A 26131-nucleotide genomic window follows, 5' to 3' on the forward strand; every position below is an offset into this window, starting at 1 on the left:
ATAAAACTTCACATAGTTCTAGATTGACAAGAGCCACGGTGCAGAAATAAAAAACATATAGGCTAAATTCAGTTTACTCTCAGGTTTGCACTAAAGCCCAGACATAGACCTATCTTGAATGTGAAAATTCAGCTTATCTTTTCGTTTTAAAAGAGACACAACCGGGACACAAAAGAAATAACTGATTCTTAGTCTGTTTGCCCCCCTTCAAGGATCACTGCCTTGTCGTGGTGAAGGGGCTTGTGTAGCTCAGTGAAGCTATGAGCTATGCTGTGCAGGGCCCCCCAAGATGGGCAGGTCATAGCAGAGAGCTCTGACAAAATGTGATCCACTGGAGAAGGAAATGGCTACCCACTCCAGTACCCTTGCCATGAAAACCCCATGGACAGTACCAAAAGTCAAAAAGATATGACGCTGGAAGATGAGCCCCTCAGTTTGGAAGGTGTCCAATGTGCTACTGGGGAAGAGCAGAGGGCTAGTACTAGTAGCGCCAGAAAGAATGAAGCGACTGGGTCAAAGCCGAAAGGACACTCAATTGCAGATGTATCTGGTGGTGAAAGGAGGTCTGAAGCTATAAAGATCTATACTCCATAGGAACCTGGAATGTAAGAAGTATGAATCAAGGCAAGCTGAACATGGTCAAACAAGAGATGACAAGACTGAACATTGACATCTTAGGAATCAATGAACTAAAATGGACAGGAATAGGTGAATTTAATTCGGATGACCATCAGGTATACTACTGCGGGCAAGAAACCCTCAGTAGGAAAACCAGTACTGGGATACAATCTCCAAAATGACAGAATGATCTCAGTTCGAATCCAAGCCAAACCATTCAACATCACAGTAGTTCAAGTCTGTGCCCCAACCACTGATGCTGAAGAGGCTGAAGTTGACCGGTTCTATGAAGGCCTACGACACCTTCTAGAATTAATACCCAAAAATGATGTCCTTATCATCATGGGGGATTGGAATGTTAAAGTAGGAAGCCAAAAGAAATCCGGAATAACAGGCAGGTTTGGCCTTGGAGTACAGAATGAAACAGGGCACAGGCTGGTAGAATTTTGTCAAGAGAATACAATGGTCATAGCAAACACTCTTTTTCAATAACCCAGGAGACGGCTCTACACATGGACATCACCAGACTGTCAACACAGAAATCAGATTGACTATGTGCTCTGCAGCCAAAGATGGAGAAGCTCTATACAGTCAGTAAAAACTAGACCAGGAGCTGACTGTGGCTCAGATCATGAGCTTTTCGTTGCAAAATTTAGGCTTAAATTGAAGAAAGTAAGGAAAAGCACTAGGCCACTCAGGCAAGACCTAAATCATATCCTTGATGAATATACAGTAGAGGTGACAAATAGATTTAAGGAGTTAGATCTGATAGACAGAGTACCTGAAGAACTATGGACAGAGGTGCGCAACATTGTACAAGAGGTAACAACTAAAACCATCCCAAAGAAAAAGAAATGCAAGAAAGCAAAATGGCTGTCTGAGGAAGCTTTACAAGGAAAGAAGGGAAGTGTAAGGCAAGGGAGAAAGATACACCCAATTGAATGCAGAATTCCAGAGAAGAGATAAGAAAGCCTTCTTAAATGAACAGTGCAAAGAAACAGTGCAAAAAAATGAACAGTGCAAAATAATAGAATAAGGAGGACCAGAGATCTCTTCAAGAAAATTGGAGCTATGAAGGGAACATTTCATGCAAAGATGGGCATGATACAGGACCAAAATGGCAGGGACCTAACAGAGGCAGAAGAGATGAAGAAGAGATGGCAAGATTACACAGAACTATACAAGAAAGGCCTTAACGTCCCTGATAACCATGATGGGGTGGTCACTGACCTCAAGCCAGACATCCTGGAATATGAAGTCAAATGTGCCTTAGGAAGTCTGAGCAACAACAATGCTAGTGGAGGAGACAGTATTCCAGCTGAGCTATTTAAAATCCTAAAAGATGATGCAGTAAAAGTGCTACATTCAATATGCCAGCAAATTTGGAAAACTCAACAGGGGCCAGAGGATTGGAAAAGGTCAGTTTGCATTCTGATCCCAAAGAAGGGCAATGCCAAAGAATGTTCAAACTACTGCACCATTGCACTCATTTCACATGATAGCAAAGTTATGCTCAAAATCCTACAAGCTAGACTCCAGCAGTATGTGGACCGAGAACTATTAGAAGTACAGGCAGGATTTCGAAGAGTCAGAGGAACTAGAGATCAAATTGACAACATATGCTGGATCATGCAGAAAGCTAGGGAGTTCCAGAAAAACATCTACTTCTGCTCCATTGACTATGTTAAAGCCTTTGATTGTGTGGATCACAACAAATTGTGGCAAGTTCTTAAAGAGATGGGAGTGCCAGACCATCTTATTTGTCTCTTTTTTAAAAAAATAAATTTTATTAAGATTTTTAAACGAACACTAAAAACATCAATCATCAAATGCATCAAACGTACTGGGTCAGCCCCCTACTCAACATTCCATAGTCATATTTAAATCAATTTATGATAGCTTAAAAACGTATTTAAATCTAGGACCAGTCCCGTTTCTCTAGCCAGTAATAAAAAGAGTCCCAAGTTTGATAGAAGTCAGTATCTTCTTTCTCGTTCAGTGATAAAGTCAATCTATCCATTTCTGCACAGTGCAGAATCTTTTTTAGAATCAATTCATCAGTGCGTAGCTCCTCACTTTTCCAGTGTTGAGCGAATTCAATGCTCGCTGCAGTGATTACATGTAAAATCAAATACATTTCTTGTTTACTAATATCCTCCGGTATAATGCCTAATAAAAAAACTTCAGGTTTAAAGGCTAACAGTTTTTGTAACATTTCCTCGAGCCATTTATGTATTTTAATCCAATACTTTTTCCCATTGTCGCAAGTCCACCACATATGGTAAAAAGTACCCAGTTTATGTTTACATTTTCAACATCCATTTGACATATTTGGAACCATCTTAGCTAATCGATTTGGCAACAGATACCATCTATAAAACATTTAATATAAGTTTTCTTTATATGAAATTGCCAATGTTACCTTAATATTTCTCTCCCACAGCTTTTGCCACTTTTCTAATTCAATATAATATCCAAAATTTTGTGCCCATGTTATCATAGTTTCTTTAACCTGTTCATCTTCCATTTTCCTGTCAAGTAAGAAATGATATAATCTTTTAATCATTTTCTCATCTGATTTAAGCATCACTTGTTAATTAACGCTGTTAATTAACGCTGTTAATTCCTTATAAAAACCCCATGCTTTACAATCTTTAGCATATCTCGATTGTATCTGCACCTTGTGCCACCAAGAGATATTAGATGCCTGTTCTTGTGTTTCTTAATCTAATTTCAGGCCTCCATCCTTATCCAAAATATCCTTGTATCTTATAATCCCTTCAAAATTCAATGCATTTGGATACACAAAAGCTTCAATGGGTGAAAGCCATCTTGGTAATTTATTATACAATTTTAACTTTAACTTTTCCCACACCAACATTAATGATTTTCTAATATACTGACTTAAAAAAGAGGCATGTGACTTAGCCTTCTCATACCACAGATAAGCATGCCAACCCATTTGCAAATCATGTCCTTCAAGATACAAAATTCTCTTCCTCATTAAAGTTATCCATTCTTTTAGCCAAGTTAAGACAGAAGCTGGATAATACAACATCCAATCAGGAAGACCAAAACCACCGTTCTCTTTAGCTTCCTGAAGTATTTTTAGTTTAATCCTTGGTTTCTTCTTTCTCCATATAAATCTTGAAATTTGAAAATTTAAATCCTCAAAAAAATTTCTATCAATTTTTAAGGGAATCATTTGAAATAAAAACAAAAGCTTTGGTAATATATTCATTTTAACAAGTGCTATTCATTCCATCAAAGATAATTGCAAATTAGCCCATTTTCCAGATCGCCCTTAATATCCTTCAATAGTTTATCATAATTGTCTTCTTTCAGAGTAGTACAGTTAGCTGTACGATAAATTCCCAAATACTTAACCCTTTTAACAATCTGTAAATCTACTTGTTCCTGCAGCATTTTTCTCTGGTCTTGTGTAAAATTTTTAACTAACAGTTTCATCTTTTCTCTATTTATTTTCATCCCTGTAACCTCACCATATTCTTCAATCCTTTGTAGGAGTTTAGGCATTGTTACAAAGGGTTCCTCCATTATGAAAACCAGATCATCTGCAAATGCTTGCAATTTATAACTTTCATCTCTAATTCTAGTACCTTTTATGTCTGCGTCGTTCCTGATATTTCTATTCAACACTTCTAAAATCAGAATAAACAACAGAGGTGACAATGCGCATCTTTGTCTTGTACCCTTTTGTATCTCTATAAACTGTAAATTCTCCAATCCTAGCTGACTGCTTTTGATAAATGCTTGATATCACATTAATAAACTTTTCACCGAGCTCCATTTGGGCCATCTGTTGCTTCATAAATTGCCAGTTAACATAATCGAAGGCTTTCTGAGCGTCCATAAATAATAAAGCCATTGATTTTTCCGTATGTATCTCATAATACTCTAGGCTATTTTATTTATTTTATTTATTTATTAAAACATTTCCAAGATAGTCCTCAAATTATTCCTCTTTTAGGCAAAAACCATTTGGTCCGGATGAATAAAGTCTATTAAAAACTTCTTTAACCTTTCTGCCATTATAGAGGCAAAAATTTTGTAATCCACATTTAATAATGATATAGGTCTATAGTTTTGAATCTGTGTTAAGTCCATATCTTCTTTCAGTATTAGAGTAATATTTGCCTCTGTCCAAGTATTTGGTATTTTAGCATTTAACAGTGCTTCATTACATATATCTTTACGAAACGTAGCAAAGACTCCTTCAAAGGATTTATAAAATTCAGCTGGCAGCCCATCCGGGCCAGGAGTTTTATCATTCTTTTGATGCATAATTGCCTCTATTACTTCCATAGTAGTTACTTCTTGGTTCAATAATTTTTGGTATTTCTCTGGTAGTTTTGGTAAGTCTGCATTTCGGATGTGTTCTTTTACTTTCTCAGTTGAAATCTCATCCTTCTGATATAATTTTGTAAAGAAATCTTCTGCTATTTTCTTAATTTGTATACTTAGAACTTGTAGTCATCCTTCTCCATCCTTCAGTTTTGAAATCAATCTCTTCTCTCTCTCTTTCTTTACTTTATAGGCTAACCATCTCCTTGGTTTATTAGCATTTTCAAAGAAATTCTGTTTGGTCAATGTCATTTGCTTAGTAAGTTCATTTGTGTCCAGGAGATTCAGTTTATGCTTTAAGATATTCATTTGGACCTTGAGATTTTTTTTTTTTTGGATGTATCTTCCTGCAGTTCTTGTTTCCGTTTCGTCAGTTCCTCTACTATTTTTGCTCGTTCTTGCTTTTTCTTTTTCTTTTTGCTGCGTATGTTATTATCAGTTCCCTGACATAGGCTTTAGCTGTATCCCAGACGTTTTGTAAAGAAGTTTCTTCCGCTTTATTTATTTGAAAGAATACTTGCATTTCCTTATTTATCTCTTCTATAAATTTTTAATCCTTTAATAACATTTTATTTAAGCTCCATCTGGGAATCCTTGCAGTTCCTTTCAGTGATATAGTTACAGAGTTGTGTTCCGCCCAAACATTTGCCTCTATTTCAGCTTCTATCAAGTCTGGTACTAAGTCCGGAGTTATCCAAACCATATCAATTCTAGACCATGACCTATGTCTATTTGAGTAGAAAGAATATTTAGCAGAGGTTGGATTTTTATGCCTCCAAGCATCTATCAATCTGAGTTCTTCAATCATGTTAGAACAAGATTTTGGGAGTATCCTCCTGCCCTTTTTTCCCCTTAATCTCACTCTTATGGTCCGTTTTCTTGTCCACAATTGCATTGAAATCTCCCATTACACACACAGTCTGATAGCCCACTTGTAAGCGTAAAGTATGTAATTTTTGGTAAAATATTTCCTGATGGTCATTTGGTGCGTATATTGCCACTAAAAGCACCTTTTTGAGTTTCATTGTAATTTCGACCATCAGGATCCTACCATCCTCATCAGCAAGTATATATTTAGGGTCTAGTTTTTCCTTAATATATAATGCTAAACCTCTCTTCTTTTGAGACGCAGAAGATACAAACAATTTTCCAAGCTTTGAACATTCCAAAAATTTAACATGTTGTTTCTTAATATGTGTTTCTTTAGATCTAATTTTCATTTTTGAAGTTGAGCGAAGATCCTTCTCCTCTTAGAGGGTCTATTTAGTCTGTTAACATTTAAAGAGAGCAATTCAATTTTTCCTTCCCTTTTAAAAGCCATGTTCAAAGAGTACATACTTATCTACTTATTCTTCGCCTTTACACTTCTACCTTTTTTCTTCTCCTTTGGCTCCAGTATCTGTACTTCTTGTTGTGAATCAATATTCACTATTTCTCCTTCCTCAGAGTGATACATTGTTAATTCCATTGATTTGGCACCTTTCCCTCTTCTTTTGAAGCACCCGATTCTTCTTCTTCAAGCATACCTCTAAATTTTTCATAGAACTTTTGTGCCTTAAAAATTGAATCCAATTTATATCTTGTAGAGTTCCAAGTGAAGAGTATTCCTTCTGGCGTTAGCCACTTAAAGATAATCTCTTTCTTAATCAACTTTGTAGTAAGGAATAAGTATTTCTTTCGTCCTCCTCTAATCCTCCATGGTATTTGCTTCAGAACCGTCACCTCGTGGCGATCATCCACCTTTAAAGGTTTCTCACATATGGCCTTCAAAACATTGTTTCTTATAGACCTTAGAGCAAATTTAACATGAACTTCCCTCGCAAGTTTGTTTTTTCTGGCATAGGTCGAGTTAACTCTGTAGATAAGATCGATCCCTGCTGCAATGTCTTCATTTTCTATTTCTAAAAGCTCTGCCAAGATGCCAATCATTAGCTCTTGCAAATCTTCATTCTTTCCTTCAGGTATACTCTGAAATCTTAAGCAGTAAGATGCCTTCTCCATCTCTAATATAGCAAGTGAATCCCATAGAGACATATTTGTTTGCTTAATTAGTTGTGTTTCTTTATTTACCGTTTCCAGTTTTTCATGTGTTTGTTGTATTTTTTGTGTATTCTGTTCAGTTTTAAGTTGAACGTCAGATAATTGAGTTGATACATTCTTAACAGAATTATCCAATTTGTCAAGCTGTTCTTTTTGCTCATTTGAGATACTTTCCTGTCATGTTGACATCGCCTCTTGGGATGCTTGCAAAGCTGTTAAAGATTTCTTTATCACCAGAAGCGTCATTTGTAGCTCTTTTTGATATTTTTCAACATCTTCTGCTTTAGGCTGATGAGTTGGACTCTGAGCAGCTGATGTGGGTGCCAAAGAAGAGGAAGGGTGTATTTTTCTCATGGGGAAAAATTTTTACCAATAATTTCAAGACAGCAGCAGAGAGATAGAGAAGAGAAAAAGAGAAAACGAAAAAGAAAAGAAAAAGGAACTTGCTATAATTCTGATAGCCACAGGATGGCAGCAAAGGGCTATTTTGAAATGACGTCACAATGGAGAAGAAAAAACACAGGCTTGTTTTTCTCTCAGGAATTCTTGGCCAGAATCCCGAAAAAAAATGGCCACTCTGCCAGTAAATTTTGTCGTTCTATCACTTAATTCCACAGTAATTGTTTATTTTGATTCTTTGCACTTGGGGAGGTTAGAAAAAAGAGGTCTTTCTCTTCAGCTTCAAACTTTCCAAAAAAGCCGCAATTCCTCTTCCCCATATCAGTCGCTGCTTAAAACTCCATGGGGGGGGGGGAGAAATTCCTCCCTCCATCAAAGGAGCTTTCCTTTCTTTTTTATGCCAATTAACAACAACTGCAACTTTTTCACAGGTAGTATTGAGGAGAAAAAAAATAAAAATTTTCACCCAGCAGATCCGATGAGTTTCTAGCTAATCTTCTCCAGCTGTCGAAGACTTGCAGGGAGCAGATCTCCAACCCATCACGGCCCCATGGACAACATTCCTCCAGGCCTTCCTGTCCTCCACCATCCCCTGGAGTCCACTTAAGCTCATGCCGACTGCTTCAGTGACTCCATCTAGCCACCTCATCCTCTGCCGTCCCCTTCTTCTTTGCCATCTATTGTTCCCAGCATTAGGCTCTTCTCCAGTGAGTCCTTCCTTCTCATTAGGTGGCAAAAGTATTTGAATTTCTTCTTCAGTATCTGGCCTTATAAAGAGCAGTCAGGGTTGATCTCCTCTAGGACTGACCAGTTTGAACACCTTGTAGTCCAGGGGACTCGCAGGAGTCTCCTCAAGCACCACAATTCAAAGGCCTCAGTTCTTTGGCATTCAGCCTTCCTTATGGTCCAGCTTTCACAGCCATACATTGCAACTGGGAAAACCATAGCCTTGACTATACGCACTTTTGTTGGCAGGGTGATGTCTCTGCTTTTTAGTATGCTGTCTAGATTTGTCATAGCTTTCCTCCCCAGGAGCAAGTGTGTTTTAATTTCTTGGCTGCAGTCCCCATCTGTGGTGATCTTGGAGCCCAGGAAAATAAAATCTGTCACTACCTCTATTTCTTCCCCATCTATTTGCCAGGAAGTGAGAGGACCGGATGCCATGATCTTAGTTTTCTCAATGTTGAGTTTCAAGCCAACTTTTGCACTCTTCTCCTTCACCCGGATCAAGAGGCTCTTTAGTTCCTCTTCACTTTCTGCCATTAGAGTGGTATCGTCTGCATATCTGAGGTTGTTGATATTTCTCCCAGTAATCTTAATTCCAACTGGTGATTCATCCAGCCCCGCCTTTCTCATGATGTGCTCTGCATATAAGTTAAGTAGGCAGGGCGACAGTATACAGCCTTGCCGAACTCCTTTCTCAATTTTGAACCAATCAGTGGTTCCGTGTCCAGTTCTCACTGATGCTTCTTGACCCGCATATAGGTTTCTCAAGAGACAAATAAGATGGACTGGTACTCCCATCTCTTTAAGAACTCACCACAATTTGTTGTGATCCACACAATCAAAGGCTTTAGCATAGTCAATGAAGCAGAACTAGATGTTTTTCTGGCTGTGGTACATATTACCTACCCAATATGAAGTGGTACACAAGAAGCATGGCAAGACAGAGGGAGAGAAATGCATTTTATGAAGAGCTTTTCATAAATGAAAGTGATGAAATGAATAGCCAGCCTTGTTTTTTATTCAGTACACTGTAGGGTAAAACAATTAATACATGAGAGAAATTAGCCTCATTATTGGATGTTCTGCTTCCTGTTTAGATACTATCATCCCACTCTGAAAATTCCTGTTCTATCTGAGAAATGAACAATTCATTTTAGACATCTGATTAAAATGCCAAAATAGGATTTATTATCAAACTTGTTCTAGTGGTCCTGCATGTGAGGAACAGAATGCATGTGGAAAGTCACCAAAGTGAAGTGCTGGAAACTACCCTGCTCTTGTGTGGTTCTTATTGATTTCATCAGGGGTCATGTAACTGCCAGCTCAAATGACAAAGAACGCCGGTGTGGTGAAATGGCTAGAAACTGGACTTAAGTGGTCATGGGTTATGGGAGCTGTAGTCCCAAATAGCTTGAGAGTGCTGGGCTACCTAATCTTACTATAAACAAATACATAATAAATGAATAAATGCATGTCTGAGGTCACTACATCCTACTGAGAAGTTACTACAACACCCATGGGTATGGTTAAAGAATGAGTCATGAGCTAGTATATTTCACAGAGGCACAACTGCTCCATTCTAGTCATTAACACACAGAGAAATTATCAAACTAGGACTAATAAGTAAGCAAGCAGTTCAAAGAATTTGCTGCTTTATCATGATATATTTAAGGGTCTTTCCACATAGAATGAGGCAGCACTCCCAGGTTTCAAAGCACTTTCATTTTCTGGGAGGCTTCAGATACTGCAGGTCCTGTCCAATATGCATGTTTCTAAACATGGGCTTCTCATTCACACAGTAAGCATTCCCTGAAACCTTAGGTACGTTAGAACAGTGCAATGTGTGAAACAGTTCTAAGAGGCAGCACACAATGCCCATTGTGGAGTTGGGCATAGGCTCATTACAGTTTACAATCATTGGCATTTAGCATGCTCTGATGTTATCTACTTTTGCCCTGTTGCTAAGTGACAGAGAACTACAACACCAAGAAACAGAGATTCTTAAAATAATGACAGTTTTAGTACTCACTGAGTACTTCTTAGGTTTCCTAATCCCTGGGTACTATAAATCATACTTGGTTTAATATTTTAACCATCCAAGCTACTTTAAGATAGTATATTCTCTCTAGTTCCTCCTCTGCATGTTCTTGCAGCATTTCCAAACTAACCATTGGAAAGGGACTGAAACATAACTAATGGCACTGAAGTAATCTCTTATAATGTGCCAGTTTTTCTTCAGAAATACCTCAAAGAACACTATGCTCATAAATGACAATGGCCAAAACGGCAGCACTAGTCCTTGAACCTGTTGATGGGAAATGGTTTCTCCTTGAAATGGGTGTCACATGGAACGTGACACACACACATAAATCATTCTATAGAGGGGAAAAAAATCCAGTATATAGTGCTTCGTGGCAGCTAGCACCGTTTACCAACTTGTTAGCTGGGAAATGTTGGAATAGAAAACCTCTATGGGCAGGAGAAATAAATGCTGAAATTTCACAGACTTTTTCCCCAAGGAGAATATGCATCTGCAAACATTTATAAAGAATATACTTTGCTTTGTGTCAAATTAGGTAAGATCTGCTAAAAAAAAAAATTAAAAAAATTAAAAACCTCTGGCTTCCAGTGGTATATAAATTGTGGTCTGCCTTAACTTCAAAGGGTACCTTCAAATATGCAAACCACATTATTCAGTCAGAAATTGCAGCTGTGCAAATATAGATAACAAAAGACAGTATAAATGCTGCCTAATTGTCTTCCTCCTCTTCATGGATCACTGCCTTGTCGTGGCGAAGGGGCTTGCATAGCTCAATGAAGCTATGAGCTATGCCGTGCAGGGTCACCCAAGATGGACAGGTCATAGCAGAGAGTTCTGACAAAACGTGATCCACTGGAGAAGGAAACGGCAACCCACTCCAGTATCTTTGTCATGAAAACCCCATGGACCGTACCAAAAGGCAAAAAGATATGATGCCAGAAGATGAGCCCCTCAGGTCGGAAGGTGTCCAATATGCTACTGGGGAAGAGCAGAGGGCTAGTAAGATCCATGAATCAAGGCAAGCTGGATGTGGTCAAACAAGAGATGACAAGACTGAACATTGACATCTTAGGAATCAGTGAACTAAAATGGACAGGAATGGGTGAATTTAATTCAGATGACCATCAGGTATACTACTGCGGGCAAGAATCCCACAGAAGAAATGGAGCAGCCTTCATAGTCAATAAAAGGGTAGGAAAAGCAGTACTGGGATACAATCTCCAAAATGACAGAATGATCTCAGTTCAAATCCAAGACAAACCATTCAACATCACAGCAGTCCAAGTCTATGCCCCAACCACTGGTGCTGAAGAGGCTGAAGTTGACCGGTTCTATGAAGGCCTACGACACCTTCTAGAATTAACTCCAAAAAATGATGTCCTTATCATCATGGGGGATGATAAAGTGGAATGCTAAAGTAGGAAGCCAAAAGATAACCGGAATAACAGGCAAGTTTGGCCTTGGAGTACAAAATGAAGCAGGGCACAGGCTGGTAGAATTTTGTCACGAGAATACGATGGTCATAGCAAACACTCTTTTCCAACAACCCAAGAGACGACTCTACACATGGACATCACCAGACGGTCAACACAGAAATCAGATTGACTATGTGCTCTGCAGCCAAAGATGGAGAAGCTCTATACAGTCAGTAAAAACTAGACCAGGAGCTGACTGTGGCTCAGATCATGAGCTTCTGGTTGCAAAATTTAGGCTTAAATTGAAGAAAGTGGGGAAAAGCACTAGACCACTCAGGTATGACCTAAATCATATCCCTGATGAATCTACAGTAGAGGTGACAAATAGATTTAAGGAATTAGATCTGATAGACAGAGTGGCTGAAGAACTATGGATGGAGTTTCACAACATTGTACAAGAGGCAGCAACTAAAACCATCCCAAAGAAAAAGAAATGCAGGAAAGCAAAATGGCTGCCTGAGGAAGCTTTACAAATAGCTGAGGAAAGAAGGGAAGCAAAAGGCAAGGGAGAAAGAGAAAGATACACCCAATTGAATGCAGAATTCCAGAGAATAGCTAGAAGAGATAAGAATGCCTTCTTAAATGAACAGTGCAAAGAAATAGAAGAAAACAATAAAATAGGGAGGATCAGAGATCTCTTCAAGAAAATTGGAGATATGAAGGGAACGTTTCATGCAAAGATGGGCAGGATAGAGGACCAAAATGGCAGGGACCTAACAGAGGCAGAAGAGTTGAAGAAGAGGTGGCAAGATTACACAGAAGAACTATACAAGAAAGAGCTTAACTTCTCTGATAACCATGATGGGGTGGTCACTGACCTTGAGCCAGACATGCTGGAATGCGAGGTCAAATGGGTCTTAGGAAGTCTGAGCAACAGCAAAGCTAGTGGAGGCGTCAGTATTCCAGCTGAGCTATTCAAAATCCTAAAAGACGATGCAGTAAAAGTGACTCAATATGCCAGCAAATTTGGAAAACTCAACAGTGGCCACAGGATTGGAAAAGGTCAGTTCACATTCTAATCCCAAAGAAGGGCAATGCCAAAGAATGTTCAAACTACTGCACCATTGCACTCATTTCACATGCTAGCAAAGTTATGCTCAAAATCCTACAAGCTAGTATGTGGAATGAGAACGACCCGAAGTACAGGCAGGATTTTGAAGAGGGAGAGGAACTAGAGATCAAATTGCCAACATACGCTGGATCATGGAGAAAGCTAGGGAGTTCCAGAAAAACATCTACTTCTGCTTCATTGACTATGGTAAAGCCTTTGATTGTGCGGACCACAACAAATTGTGGGAAGTTCTTAAAGAGATGGGAGTACCAGACCATCTTATTTGTCTCTTGAGAAACCTATATGCGGGTCAAGAAGCAACAGTGAGAACTGGACATGGAACCACTGATTGGTTCAAAATTGAGAAAGGATTTCGGCGTGGCTGTATACTGTAGCCCTGTCTATTTAACTTATATGCAAAGCACATCATGAGAAAGGCAGGGCTGGATGAATCACCAGTTGGAATTAAGATTGCTGGGAGAAATATCAACAACCTCAGATATGCAGACGATACCACTCTAATGGCAGAAAGTGAAGAGGAACTAACGAGCCTCTTCATGCGGGTGAAGGAGGAGAGCGCAAAAGTTGGCTTGAAACTCAACATGAAGAAAACGAAGATCATGGCATCCAATCCTCTCACTTCCTGGCAAAAAGATGGGGAAAAAATGGAGGTAATGACAGATTTTATTTTCCTGGGCTCCAAGACCACTGCAGATTGGAACTGCAGCCAAGAAATTAAAAGACGCTTGCTCCTGGGGTGGAAAGCCATGGCAAGTCTAAACAGCATACTAAAAAGCAGAGACATCACCCTGCCAACAAAAGTGCGTATAGTCAAGGCTATGGTTTTCCCAGTTGCAATGTATGGCTGTGAAAGCTGGACCATAAGGATGGCTGAGTGCTGAAGGATTGAGGCCTTTGAATTTTGGTGCTGGAGGAGACTCCTGCGAGTCCCTTGGACCGCAAGGCGATCAAACCGGTCAGTCCTGGAGGGGATCAATCCTGACTGCTCTTTAGAAGGCCAGATACTGAAGATTAAACTCAAATACTTTGGCCACCTAATGAGAAGGAAAGCCTCCCTGGAGAAGAGTCTAATGCTGGGAACAATAGATGGCAAAAGAAGAAGGGGACGGCAGAGGATGAGGTGGCTAGATGGAGTCACTGAAGCAGTTGGTGTGAGCTTAAGTAGATTCCGGGAGATGGTGGAGAGGAAGGCCTGGAGGAATGTTTTCCATGGGGTCGTGATGGGTTGCACACGACTTTGTGACTAAGAACAACAACAAATTGTCTTGCTAAATACACAAGATTTGATTTGATAAGAGTAAGGTCAGTTAAAATTGTTCTATACAGGGTAACAGTGCAATCAACCCACATTTTTGGTTTTGACTAGGAATGCAGTAAAATGTTCTGAATGGCATTTTTTCAATATGCTATATGAAAAAAGTCCAGGGAAAATAATCATTTTATGTGTATATCTATTAATTTAGCATCTTTGTTACTCGTCAGGTGGAGCAATCCCATGGTTCCTAGACTATCTAGAGAGCAGTAGGATATTTCTGACTCGCTACTCTGAGACTGGTAAAAAGGGCTCACCTCAGAGCTGGGGACCTGTGCTCAGATTACCTCCCCACTTCTTATTGCTGGAATGGAAAAAACTGCATTGGTCATAGGACCACATTCAGAAATGGGTTAAGAGGGCATTCCAGGGGGTGGGGAGGGAAAGAGACGACACCTATCAATGCAATTTATCCTGGCAGCGCTCTGTCTTCCTTTCCTCACTGTCCTAGGCATCTCAGCTAAACATCTGAAATGCACTGACTAGCTGATTGGTGGGATAGAAGGATCCTGGAGGCAAATTACATGAGAAGAGCCAGCTGGAGCTAGGGGTTAGAGTAGATGGCCTGGGAGGCCCCTTCTGACTCAATTTTTTCTATGTTTCTATGTTTCTCTAATGATGCAAGGGATGTCTGTAATCCTTTTGAGTTCGGAGCTTTATGTGCATTCACACTGGATCCTGTTCTTAGTCACCTCCCAGAATAATTGACAGTAAAATAAAGAATGAAAATGTTTAAAAACAAACCAAAATAAAACCAGTAGCAGTTTTGAGATATAAAATGATAAAATGCAGGTTATGTTAGGTCATCCCCCACTTGTGTTGTGTTGTTTTAAAGCATGGGTCCTCAAACTACGACTCATGGGCTGGATCTGTGGTGAGGTGGCAACTTGCTCTTGCAGAGATTGTTTTGGGCCTCACTGTGTGCGCACCCAGCGGTGGCTTGCTCCCATGGAGATCGTTTTGAGAAAAGGAGAAAAGGATCTCCTCATAAGCAAGCTGCCACCTCACACTGTGTACGCCCAGGGGGCTTGCTCGCTTGGAGAAAATGATCTCCGTGCATGTGCACCCTTGCTGCACATGTGCCTGTTCCCCTGTCCCACACAGGCCCACGCCCCCCCGCCTACGCCGCCTTGGCAGCTCGTGCCCATCGCTGGCACCTTTTAAAGAGTTTTCCTCTATTAAATTACTTTAGCCCAGTGGAAAAATAATAGTGCAAAGATGAAGTCTGAGAATCACTACTTCTCAAGTTTTGCATTCATACTGAGGGTACCTCAACATAAAGCCCTGCATTTCATTCCATGCTACACCCACAAGAAAACTTTCTTCTCTCCTTCCTCCTGCTTTTTATGCTGCTCAGAAAACTGCTCTGCCTGCCTTCTAACTTTCTGGTGCAAATTTTAAAGCTGTATTGCAGGGGGGATATTGGCTCCTCTCTGTACTGCTTTAAGATGGAAGAGTTTTGCTTAGGTCCCTGAGCCCTCAATGCTGCATTGTACAGAATTTGGCTTCAATCTTGAAACAGAATCTTCTGGCATTGCAGTAACTGCTCTGCTTAAGTGTGAACTGCCATTGACAGGTCTTTGGAATTTGAACCTACACTTGTTTTTTGTTTGTCTAACAAACCTATCCCTTGCAACATTCTGACTTGCATGAATTTCAGTATGAACTATGGGCTTGAACCTGACCCAGTATCTAAGAAAGGCTCAGTGGAAAATGGTCTCAATTTATTTTGAGGTGATATTAGAACCAGCAGGATTTTCTGCATGATTTCTAGCAATTCTCTTTTTCACACACACACCTGCACACACCCCTACCTACCTCTTGGGTAACTTTCAGGTTACTGTCACCCCAAACCAAACTAGAATTTCCACAGTTGGAAGCTGCTCATCAAATAATACCGTAAGCATCACACTGATTTTTCCCCTCTAAACTATTTCAGATATAAGGGTACAAAAGTATAATGTCGCCAATCCTTCCCTCTCTCATTCTTTTTTCCTTTCCAACCACTGCTTTTAGTTTAGCCAACTTTTACACTATCCCAGGATCAGTAATAACTACTGGTTTAAGTCATTTGTTACTGCTCCTTTTCTCTTTGGCGTTTTCCTGTGTTTGCTGGACAGATTGATAAGAGCCATTACTAATAATTGAGTGCCATCTGAACAATTGTTTACTGCTTAAGGAATATTTTTTCATATAAACCACATATTCCATATGGAATTGGGTCCCTAAATCCCTGTTAAAGCATGCTATAGGTGACACAGCTTCTGCTAAAAAATAGGTAACTGCTTTTGTTCCAATGTTGTTATAGCAGAGCAATAGCAGGGTTAAAAAATCCACAAGAAAATTTAAGTTCTGTTTCAGTTGGATCTTGCTTAGCAGTGCATTAATTGGTACTAATGTAATTGTTTCATTGGTGTGACAAATGCTGATACTCCCTTTTAATGAAAGCTGGCCATCTAGAATTATGCCCCTTTTATGGGGGGAAAGGTATAATTCCACCATACCATCTCTTGGAGGTACCCATGGAGGAAAAGAATTTGTAGGTGAGGACCAACCTGATATTTTCTGTAACATAATAATACTTTATGTTCTGCTCTGCTGCAGACACATGTACAGTAAAAAGAAAGTTTGGTGCATTTTCATGCCACTTGCATATCATCCATCTTGGTCCTTAAAATTACTGATGTAGGAAATTAATTCAAATAGAGATGCAAAGGATATAATAGCGAGGCATGTTAACTGCATGAAAAATGCAATGGGTGAAGCCATTTAGAGGGCAATCCTATGCCTGTTTAGACAGAAAAAGTCCTACAACTGCCAGCATTTCCCAGCTAGCCATGCTGGCAGGGAAATGCTAGCTATTGCAATGACATTTTTCTGTCTAAACAGGCGTAGGATTGCACCCTTCGGTACAATAATAGCAAATGAATAAACCCCAACACATGTCAATTATCTTTATTGGGAAATTATTCAATGGCTAAATAGGGAAAATGCATCTTCTCTACTATTTGTTTCCAAGTATTCTTGCAAATGATTTTCACTGCAATAATTGAAAACATTTTTCCCCTGATGGAAATAATCAGAATGTGGTAGGAATTACTCAATAAATTGTCATTGTATCCAACTGACTTTGCGTATTTCACTTTCCACTTTCTTTTGCATATTTCACTTTCTCAGCTCACACATATCAGCATGTGGATAGTGGAAAAGGACCAGCCATGTAAGCATGGGTAGCTGCAGAGGAGAGCTCCTTGCACTAACAATCCAAAGTCATGGTGCTTCTCTTTCATCTTTTCTTCCTCAAATGCTTATCTTGTGGAAAGACAGAAGACACATGGAGCAGTGGAGAAATGTAGGAGGGTTGCAGATTGAAGATGATGCCATGTGGACCATACTTTCCATTTGGGAACAAGATGCGACACTTGCATAATTAAATCCCCAACTTGACACCCTCTATGTGAACCATGTCAGCAAGATTTAGTTTGTTTAGTTTAGTGCCACAACAATTGTGCAAAATCTATTACAGTTCAGTTGTCTGATACGCAAGTAGTTCTTATCATGCTTTCTGTTCTTTTTAAAGGATCATCTGTTTCATCTAGAAGCACACAGACTTGAGAGGGGACGTGGAAGGTGCCCATTTGACCCCAATTCCTCCTTCATCTCCACTTTATTTGGTAATAACTTGACATAAACCATAAGGGGATTTCTGAGCTTCTTTGTTTAACTTTCCACTATTTATTTAGAATCTTTGATATGCCAATTCTACTTTTGTGTATATTAATTTTGCATTTAAAGTTCATTGTTTCTTGGGGTTGATTATACCACAGATACTGTTACATTTTTATTTTGCCATTGTGATTGTTACGGATTTTTGAATAATATTGGGGAATCTTTAAAATAGAGATCTTTACCTTTAAAGCAACGCTGCACATTTAGAAAACAACAACCAGGTATTACAGTCCTGTGTTGTGTTCTTTTTTGTATAGCAGAGCTCCAAAACCTTTGGCCCAGGTGTCAAATCTAATTATCCAGGGTTCCCCAGAGATCCATACCCCCTTTTGCCTAGCCACCAATTCCTTGGTGGTTTCCCAGCTTTTCTAGTTTTTTTCCTCATACTAAAAAATTGGAATGCCTTTCCTTAGGACTTATTATTGCCAGTACAATTTGTAAACTAAAGATATGCTGTTACTTTTGACTATGCCTTTTCCCCTTTGCTCTTGCCCTCTAAGAGCTTGGATTGGAAGGGGTTTAATACTGCTGATGTCAAAGATCATTTTGGATTGCAGAAGAGATAAAAACATGCCTACTGACCTTACTTTTGTCCTCAAGGTCTTGTTTGTACAAGCATTCTTCAGAGATGCAACCGCAGTGTAAAAATGGATAATGAGACAGATTAATCATAGCTGATCTACACATGCTTTTGTACAATTAGGACTTCAATCATATAGAGATTCTACCTCTGCAGAATTATGAATGTCTGCAAATGTGTTTGTGTCAAGAGGCACAACTGTCCTATTCATTTGACTGTCCTTCTCCTGAGTCGAGAAAGCTACTGGGCATTATAATTTGATGATCTTACTGTGAGTTTGGGGGATGTAGACAGAGAGCTGTAGGTACAATAATCGCAGCTAGGATTGTAACTACCACAAATGCTTCTGTGCACCCCACCTTAGATTTCCATTGCCCAGCAAAGCTTGTTTGAGAAACACCTGTTAACAGAAGAACATATGAAGAGCAAAGCTGTGTCAGAGGTTCCCTGTGATCCCTCCCTTACTTCACCACGAATATTGATGTTGTTCATGGAGGAATGAGAACTTGCCATGTCCATTTATATTTGAAACTCAATGAACCTTCTGTCTGATGCAGTGCACTATAATTCTCCAGCTTCCTCTCATGGTCAAGATTCTTTTCTCTGGGCTTCTTGAAGTGTTTGCATGTGAAACAATCTGCTAGGTAAATAAGGCAACCTATCCATTTGCTCACCAGAGATGTATGAGAAATTCAGTTTGGTTTGATCTGATCAGGATGTTACCCAGCTCACATTTTCCAAATCAAACACAGACTTGGACACAATTTGCAGTCAAAGGCTGTTGTTTCTGAGCTTTCAGTATGACTCAGAAAGTGTTTGTTATGTATTGTTTCAGAAATATGAGTAGATCTAAAATATGTACAAATATGCTTTAATCATGCGAGAAGAGTGCACAATTTTGATGTGTATGTTTGGAAAAATATGTGCAGAAATATGTACAGATTTTCATGTGAAAAGAAAAAAAAACAATGCTTGCAATTTGATGCATAACCGGAGTTGGAACATGCTTCAAGATAGAATTCAGAGCACTTTTGCTGATTTGCACCTCCCCAGATCTAGTCCATTGAACCTCCTTGAGAGAGGCAGCCTATGCATACATCTCATACACTTTACACAGCCATTCTTCTCACCAAACAAATGAGGTGTCAGGATGGCACCATGTCAGTTACTCAGAGGTGTCAGTTATTCAGAGAAGAATATGCCGAACTGATTGTTCGACTCATAAAAAGTTGAACAGTGCTGTCCAGGGATGTCTTGTGTATCCCTAGTGGACACATGACTATTTTGACAGATTTACCTAACAGAATTATAGCACACTGTATCAAATATAATTTTTGAGCTTCTAATGCTCTGTTTCAGACATACATGTGCAAGGCAAGTGAGGCTGCATGTGATGTTGCTTCCCATGCAGGGTTTTTTTTTTCTTTGTTTGTTTTTCTTGGTGGAGGTGAATGAAATTAGCCCCATTTAGCCCCAAAGGTAATTTGAGCACAGAACTCTCTCCCTGTGTACTGATGTTCCCAGCTGGATTGGATTAAAGGGACACAAGAGCTTATATACCTATCTACCTCCATGGTACACTTTCCCAGAGAATGACAGGATAATTATATTTGAGTTTTTAAAATACTGCATGTGTTCTGTACCCTTTTTTATTCAATGTAACCCCAGCAGACACCTCTGCTTAAAGCAGGCCTCCCCTAGTCTGCTGTGTGCCAGATGTTTTACATTACAAGTCCCATCATCCCTGGCCATTGGCCATGCTGGCTGAGGATGATGGAGGCTGTGATTTAAAACATCTGGAAAGCAGTAGGTTGGAGAAGGCTGGATGAAGGCATGGAAGAAGGCATTCCCTGCTGCAGTATTGTTCCTTTGTGGTTTCGGTGCATTACTTGAAAATTTTTCACACTATCTGACCAAACTTAAGTATCTCTAAAACCTCATGATCTCAGTGGGAGAAATTTCAGTACTTCCTTGCCTTTCACACTGAAACAGAATTAGCACATTATTCTTATTTATTTGTTCTTTGTTTAAAGTTTTCATGTGAATTAGCTTAAAGACTTACTTTGGATATGCCATCTGACCTGGTGCTAAGGAGAGGAAGTGAGGAACAGTTCCATTTCTGAACAAATAAACTGAGTTACAATGAGGAAATAAAACAGACCTTTAACCACAGATAATGTGACATAAAAATGTTAAATGGGTAGATAAATTCCACAAACAATATTTTGACCCAAGTATCAAAAACAAATGAACTCTTGTATCTGCTTTCAATAAAGCAAAGCCCTACTTGGTAATAAATCCCATTGGCAGGTTGACAGAGACCGCAGTAGTTCTTGAGAGGATAATTTTCTTCAGGCGCATGGCTTTTGATATGTAGCACACAGTAGTGCCCCTCTTATTGGCATCCTTTCTTGGCCAGAGCTTTTCCACAGCTGAGGCTGAGATATGGCTCACCCCCACAGGTGGTGGGAAGGCGCGTGCTGTGGGGGCTGCAGCGCCGTCGCCAGTCCATCCAGGTAGAGCATCTCAAGTAGCAGGAGTAGGAAAGATCTGTTTCAGATCCATTGATTGATTACTGCATTTATATGGCCGACCCATAACAGAAATTCTCTGGGCAACTCATAAAGAAATATAGTATTCGATATAAGAATATAAAACTGCCAATCTCATCCTGCCCTTACATAAATCTGTGGAGTAAGCTGCATGTAAAGGGATATTATAGAATTGGAAAAAGTTCAGAAAGGGGCAATGAAATTATGAGGCATTTGGAGCAAGTCCCCTGTGAAGAAAGGCTGCAGCAGCTGATACTGTTTAGTTTAGGAAAAAAGCAAATAAGGGGACACATGATATAGGTACCCAGAGTAATATATGGTGTGGAGAAAGTGGAGAGGGAGAATACTTTTTCCCTCATCCATAATAAGAGAATCTGGGGTCATCCCATAAAGTGAATCAATTCAGGACAAATAAAAAGAAGCACTTCTTCACACAGTATGCAGTTAAACGTAGTTAAACAATAATTCATGATTTAAGAATGCCCACCAGTTTGGAGGGCTTTATAACAGGATTGGATAAGTTCAGACCGGAGAAGACTGTCAGGGGCTTCTAGTCCTGATGGCTATATGCCATGCATGCTTGTGTCCACCTGTGCGCCTGTGTACAGCAGCTGCTGGGGAACATGGGTAGAAGGGCTCCATTATGTCCTGCCTGTGGGTTTTCTGTGGACAGCTGGTTGGCCACTGTGTGAACAGAAAGTTGGACTAGATGAACCCTTGGCCTGATTCAGCAGTGGTTTCTTATGTTCATATAATATTAATTAAAATGCTTAAGTTAAAAACACAATTTTAAACTGACAAGCCCTTTCAAACAAAATTATTTAAAAGACCTCATTGAATATTCACTTTGTACCAAAATGCCCATGAAGATCAGCTTCTCTGGGGAGGCTGTTTCTTAACTGAATTGCCAGTATTGGAAGCACCTGCTCCATACTGGTTGCCTGCCTCATCTCACTTGATGGGAGCACTCCAGGAAAAATCTTTGAGGATGGTCTTAGGGTTAGCTAGGTAGATTTGGAGAAGGTTTCTCTCATGCAACCTGTTCTCAAGCAATTTTGCCCCTCAAGGCATCATTTTATCTTTGTCCCAAAAACTTCCTGATCATACCATTGAGCAATTCAAGCCTAATGTGGTCAGAATTCCTAGTTTCTGTTAATTTTCTGGTTGTTCTAAGCTGCTGTTTCTAAGCTATTTCATGCAAACACACACACACAACTAGATATGACCTGAAGAGTGTGTAGTATTGAAACATTGCCAATATGCTGTATTCCATTTGTTTTCATACATTACCTTTATTTTTAGACATGACCCAGTCAAAATGATGGCTTTAGAGTCCCCATTGATGCAACTGTAGAGTTACCTGTGTATTTCAACATACTCTGTTGAAATCACTGAGGATCTTGAAAGACTCAAGTGTATCTTGAATTTGACCTTCTGTTTTTGACAAGATGTATGTGGCACCATATGTAAAGAATTGTTCCCCAACCTGGTGTCTTCCAGATGTACATGACAGTTGTACAACCCTTAATACTTCTGACCAGTGAAGCAAGACTGAAACATCTTCAGGGCATCCTGCTAGGAAAGGCTGACCTAAAATAAGCCTTTTCCACATCTAGCAGAATATTGAAGAGAGTCTACAGGCTATATTTCATATGTGACTCGCAATCAGAAGCCATCATCTCAAAGCACACACACTTTGCAGGTTGTCTTCCATAAGAAAGAGAACTGCAGTGCACAAAGTGAAAATGCCATTGCAAATGCTCAAATCCTCCTCACCATATCCCCAAATGGGAGGATCCTGTATATTGGGAGGAAGGGGATGGCAGAGAATGAGGTGGCTAGATGGAGTCACTGAAGCAGTTGGTGTGAACTTGAGTGGACTCCGGGAGATGGTGGAGGACAGGAAGGCCTGGAGGAATGTTGTCCATGAGGTCGTGATGGGTCAGACACAACTTCGCAACTAGCAAGCAAAATAAAGACCCTATAGAGACCAATATGAGCTTCCTCAGATCCACTGAGGTTCAAAAACTTCATTTAGGAATTTGTTTCATAATTTACACACACCTTTAATTCTTCTAGTAATGTCTGTAGTTGGATGCAAGCTTGATAAAGGACATACTTGCAGAAAACCTCTTATAAAAGTCTAGTCTACAGTATACAGTGGTACCTCAGCTCACAAATGCCTTGGTTTATGACCAAATTGGGTCACAAACAAAAATTTCATGAAAATTTTGATGTGGGTCACGAACTCCGCATTGGCTGGCAACCAGGATCACAGCCATCTCCCCCTCTCCTGAGTGAGGAGGTGGCAACAATTGCAGTTGCGTTCATGCAGAGAAGACATACGTGATCATGAGCGCCCTCCTGCAGGAAAGATGGGCACAATCTCAGCCATCTCCCCCCCCACCACAACAGCAAGATTGGCCGAGATTGTGTCCCTGATTATGCCCACCTTTCCTGCAGGAGCGCACCCATGATTGCGCCCGGCTTTCCTGCACAAGCACAACCACAATCTCGATCATCTCCACCTCCCGCCAGCATGATCATACCCGTCTCTTTCTCCCCACCCAGTGCATCGGGATGACAGGCACATGCAGTGATGACAGGTGTGATCTCGGTCATGCTGGGGGGGGGGGGGAGCGGGGAGATGGCTGCACTTGTGCTCAGGGTGGGGAGGGGGAGATGGCCACAATCTTTGTTGTTCTTTGTCACTTTGCTTCACATTTTCCTGATTTAAAAAGAATAGTTACAGAATGGATTAACCTTATTTACATTGAACCTTATGGGGAAATTTAACATGGCTCATGACCAATTTGGGTCACAACCAAAGTCATGGAACAGATTAAATTCGTGAGCCAAGGTACCACTGTACTGAATTTTTGAAAGTGCAACAAAAATCGGCTTTCATGTGTGATAGCAACGATGCCAGGCAAAATTTTGTGGATGACTGAAAACTCAGTGAATGTTGATCTACCTACATGCCATGATTAGTATTCCCTGAAAAGTGGGAATAGAGATATTCATTTTCAAACCTCATAATACCAATCCAAATTATCATCATTTGGGAACATCAACATCCCAAATTTAAACTCAGGCTGAAATATTTGTTGAATGGAAATGTTCTGAAAGGATTTCTAGCTTCTAGCGCATGTACAACAAGCCATGTTTAAGGAATGGCTAATATTAATTAGTGAAGCCCTGAAACAATTTGTCAGCCAGCCCAACCCAACACTTGAAAGCTTTCCCTTCTCAGTTGGAGAAGATGCCCAGAAGGGGAAAGTCTCCCTGTCTGAGGAGGGATGATTGTGCCTGCATTTTCTTGCTGCTCCTTCCCTTTCCCATTTTCCCACAGTTCATTTTTCCCACTTAGTTCATTTTTGTGCTTCTGCAAACTTTACTGTTTCATTTTTCATGCTGATGCCTCCCTCTTGTGCATGGATCATGCCATTTGGGCTCTTTAAACAATAATGCAGCCCATGAAGCTGAGGAATGAAGGAATTATTTACACAGAGATTAGATTTTAGGAGTATTTTCTTGCTCTTGTTTATTTGTCGATTCATTTGCTGATATATTGTTCTATTTCAATACCATGTCTGTGTTTCAAATCAATATCCATTCTCTATTAAATAAAGACTAAGGTGAAACTGCATGTGGGTAACTACAAAGTTACCAGAAATGAATTTGTTATTTCCTCAGAAAGCAACATATCCATCCCTCTAATCTTGGATAAGAGTTCTTGTATAATTTGCTATCTTGTTCTGTGTCTGTGTCTGAGCTATTGCACATGTGCAATATCAAGTTGCCTCTTGGGAGTTGTAGTCTGGAATTGTGTGATGCATCCTATTACTATCCATCAGCATATTATATACTCCTTTCGGACTGCTTGTTCCATGTGGCCTTTCTACATAATATTTACTTGTCTTCACCAAACAGTGTATGAAAGTAAAACAGATGGTTCAGTCTATTTACATGTATAGGACCCATGTGACTGTTTTTGAGTATTACTAGTTTGTTGACAGAGTTCAAATATTAGCATTCCCCTGAAGAGTTCAATGACATCATCTCATCTCCTCCTGGAAGATAAGAGTTAAACCAACCTCAGTGCATGAAGAGAAATGCTGCAGTTTAGATGCAGAATCACTGTATTCCAATGTTTCAAAATCAGTCTGTTTCAAAATCAATAATGAATTCCTATAACAGTCATCAAAACTCACTACAAAGATACTCACTGCAATCAGATGAGTCTCAACCAACAAATGGACTAATTACAAAAGTTGGCAGCATTGCTACAAGGTGGGCTTCTGGGGCTAGAAAATATCTCTGAGTTTACCATGATGCTCTACATTGACAAGCTGTTCAGAAGCATTATTGAGAATTACAGCATCATCCATTCCAGATGCATCCCTGAAACTGAAATGAAACTCACACTTCTTGTAAGCAGCAAATAAACATTGCAAGTGCTTCAGAAAATACAACAGTGATGATTAATATTAAAATCCTACCAGTGATATCAGTCAAAACTGTTGTGGTTTGGTTTGGTTAAAGTTTTAAAAGGTAAACAGATCTTTGTTAAAGGAGAAAATATCCACAGAGATTGATTTAGAAAAATGAAGAGTTAATTTTCTTTCCATGGTATAATTTGTTTCCCATTATTTGTGATGTATGGGTGCCATCTAGTGGTGCACACATATGTATATATAAATGAATGATGAAAAGAAACACTTTGAAACCACTAAGTTATACAATCCCTTTCTTAAAAGCCAGAAAAATCAACTGTTCAAAATCTTAATTGCCTTTCTGTTATTTAAGTAGAAGTTTATGTGCTGAGTTCCTGTCTTCATTTGTATTCCTTGAACAGTGCCTGGTAAGTTTTACTCTTACTACTTGGAAACATCTTCATATTTTAGGCCAGGTTTATATATGTATCTTCCTGAATCAAGTGGGCATCACTTTTCCTTGACTGTAACACTTTCAACTACAATTGAGGCTTGGAAGAGTATTCCAGGTGAATATGGAATGTGTGTATGTGTGTGAGAGAGAACATTAAACACACCATGCCTCGGAGAAGTTCAACCTGGCGTGCTAGGTTTCAACACACAGGAAGGGTTTAGTGGTTAGGACCTGAGGAGTTATGGGGGAAGGTCCCGTGAACTCTGAAGTGGTACAGTCCAGGTAAAACTGCACTCACCTGATTCTGTGGTTTAGAGAACTTGTCAGATGCA

General features: G+C 39.7%; 1 protein-coding gene across 1 annotated transcript in view; it reads left to right on the top strand.

The window, feature by feature from the left end:
- The window catches only part of SEMA3E (semaphorin 3E), a 105486-nt gene that overhangs the window by 42162 nt on the left and 37193 nt on the right, over window positions 1–26131 (top strand). The window contains exon 4 of the mRNA XM_044423425.1: window positions 17629–17722. Within this exon, the coding sequence (XP_044279360.1) occupies window positions 17629–17722 (94 nt within the window). The remainder of the gene's footprint in view (window positions 1–17628; window positions 17723–26131) is intronic.

This window comes from Varanus komodoensis, unplaced genomic scaffold (genome assembly GCF_004798865.1).
Source record: "Varanus komodoensis strain SLA01 unplaced genomic scaffold, ASM479886v1 scaffold13_3, whole genome shotgun sequence".
Taxonomy (NCBI): Eukaryota; Metazoa; Chordata; class Lepidosauria; order Squamata; family Varanidae; genus Varanus; species Varanus komodoensis.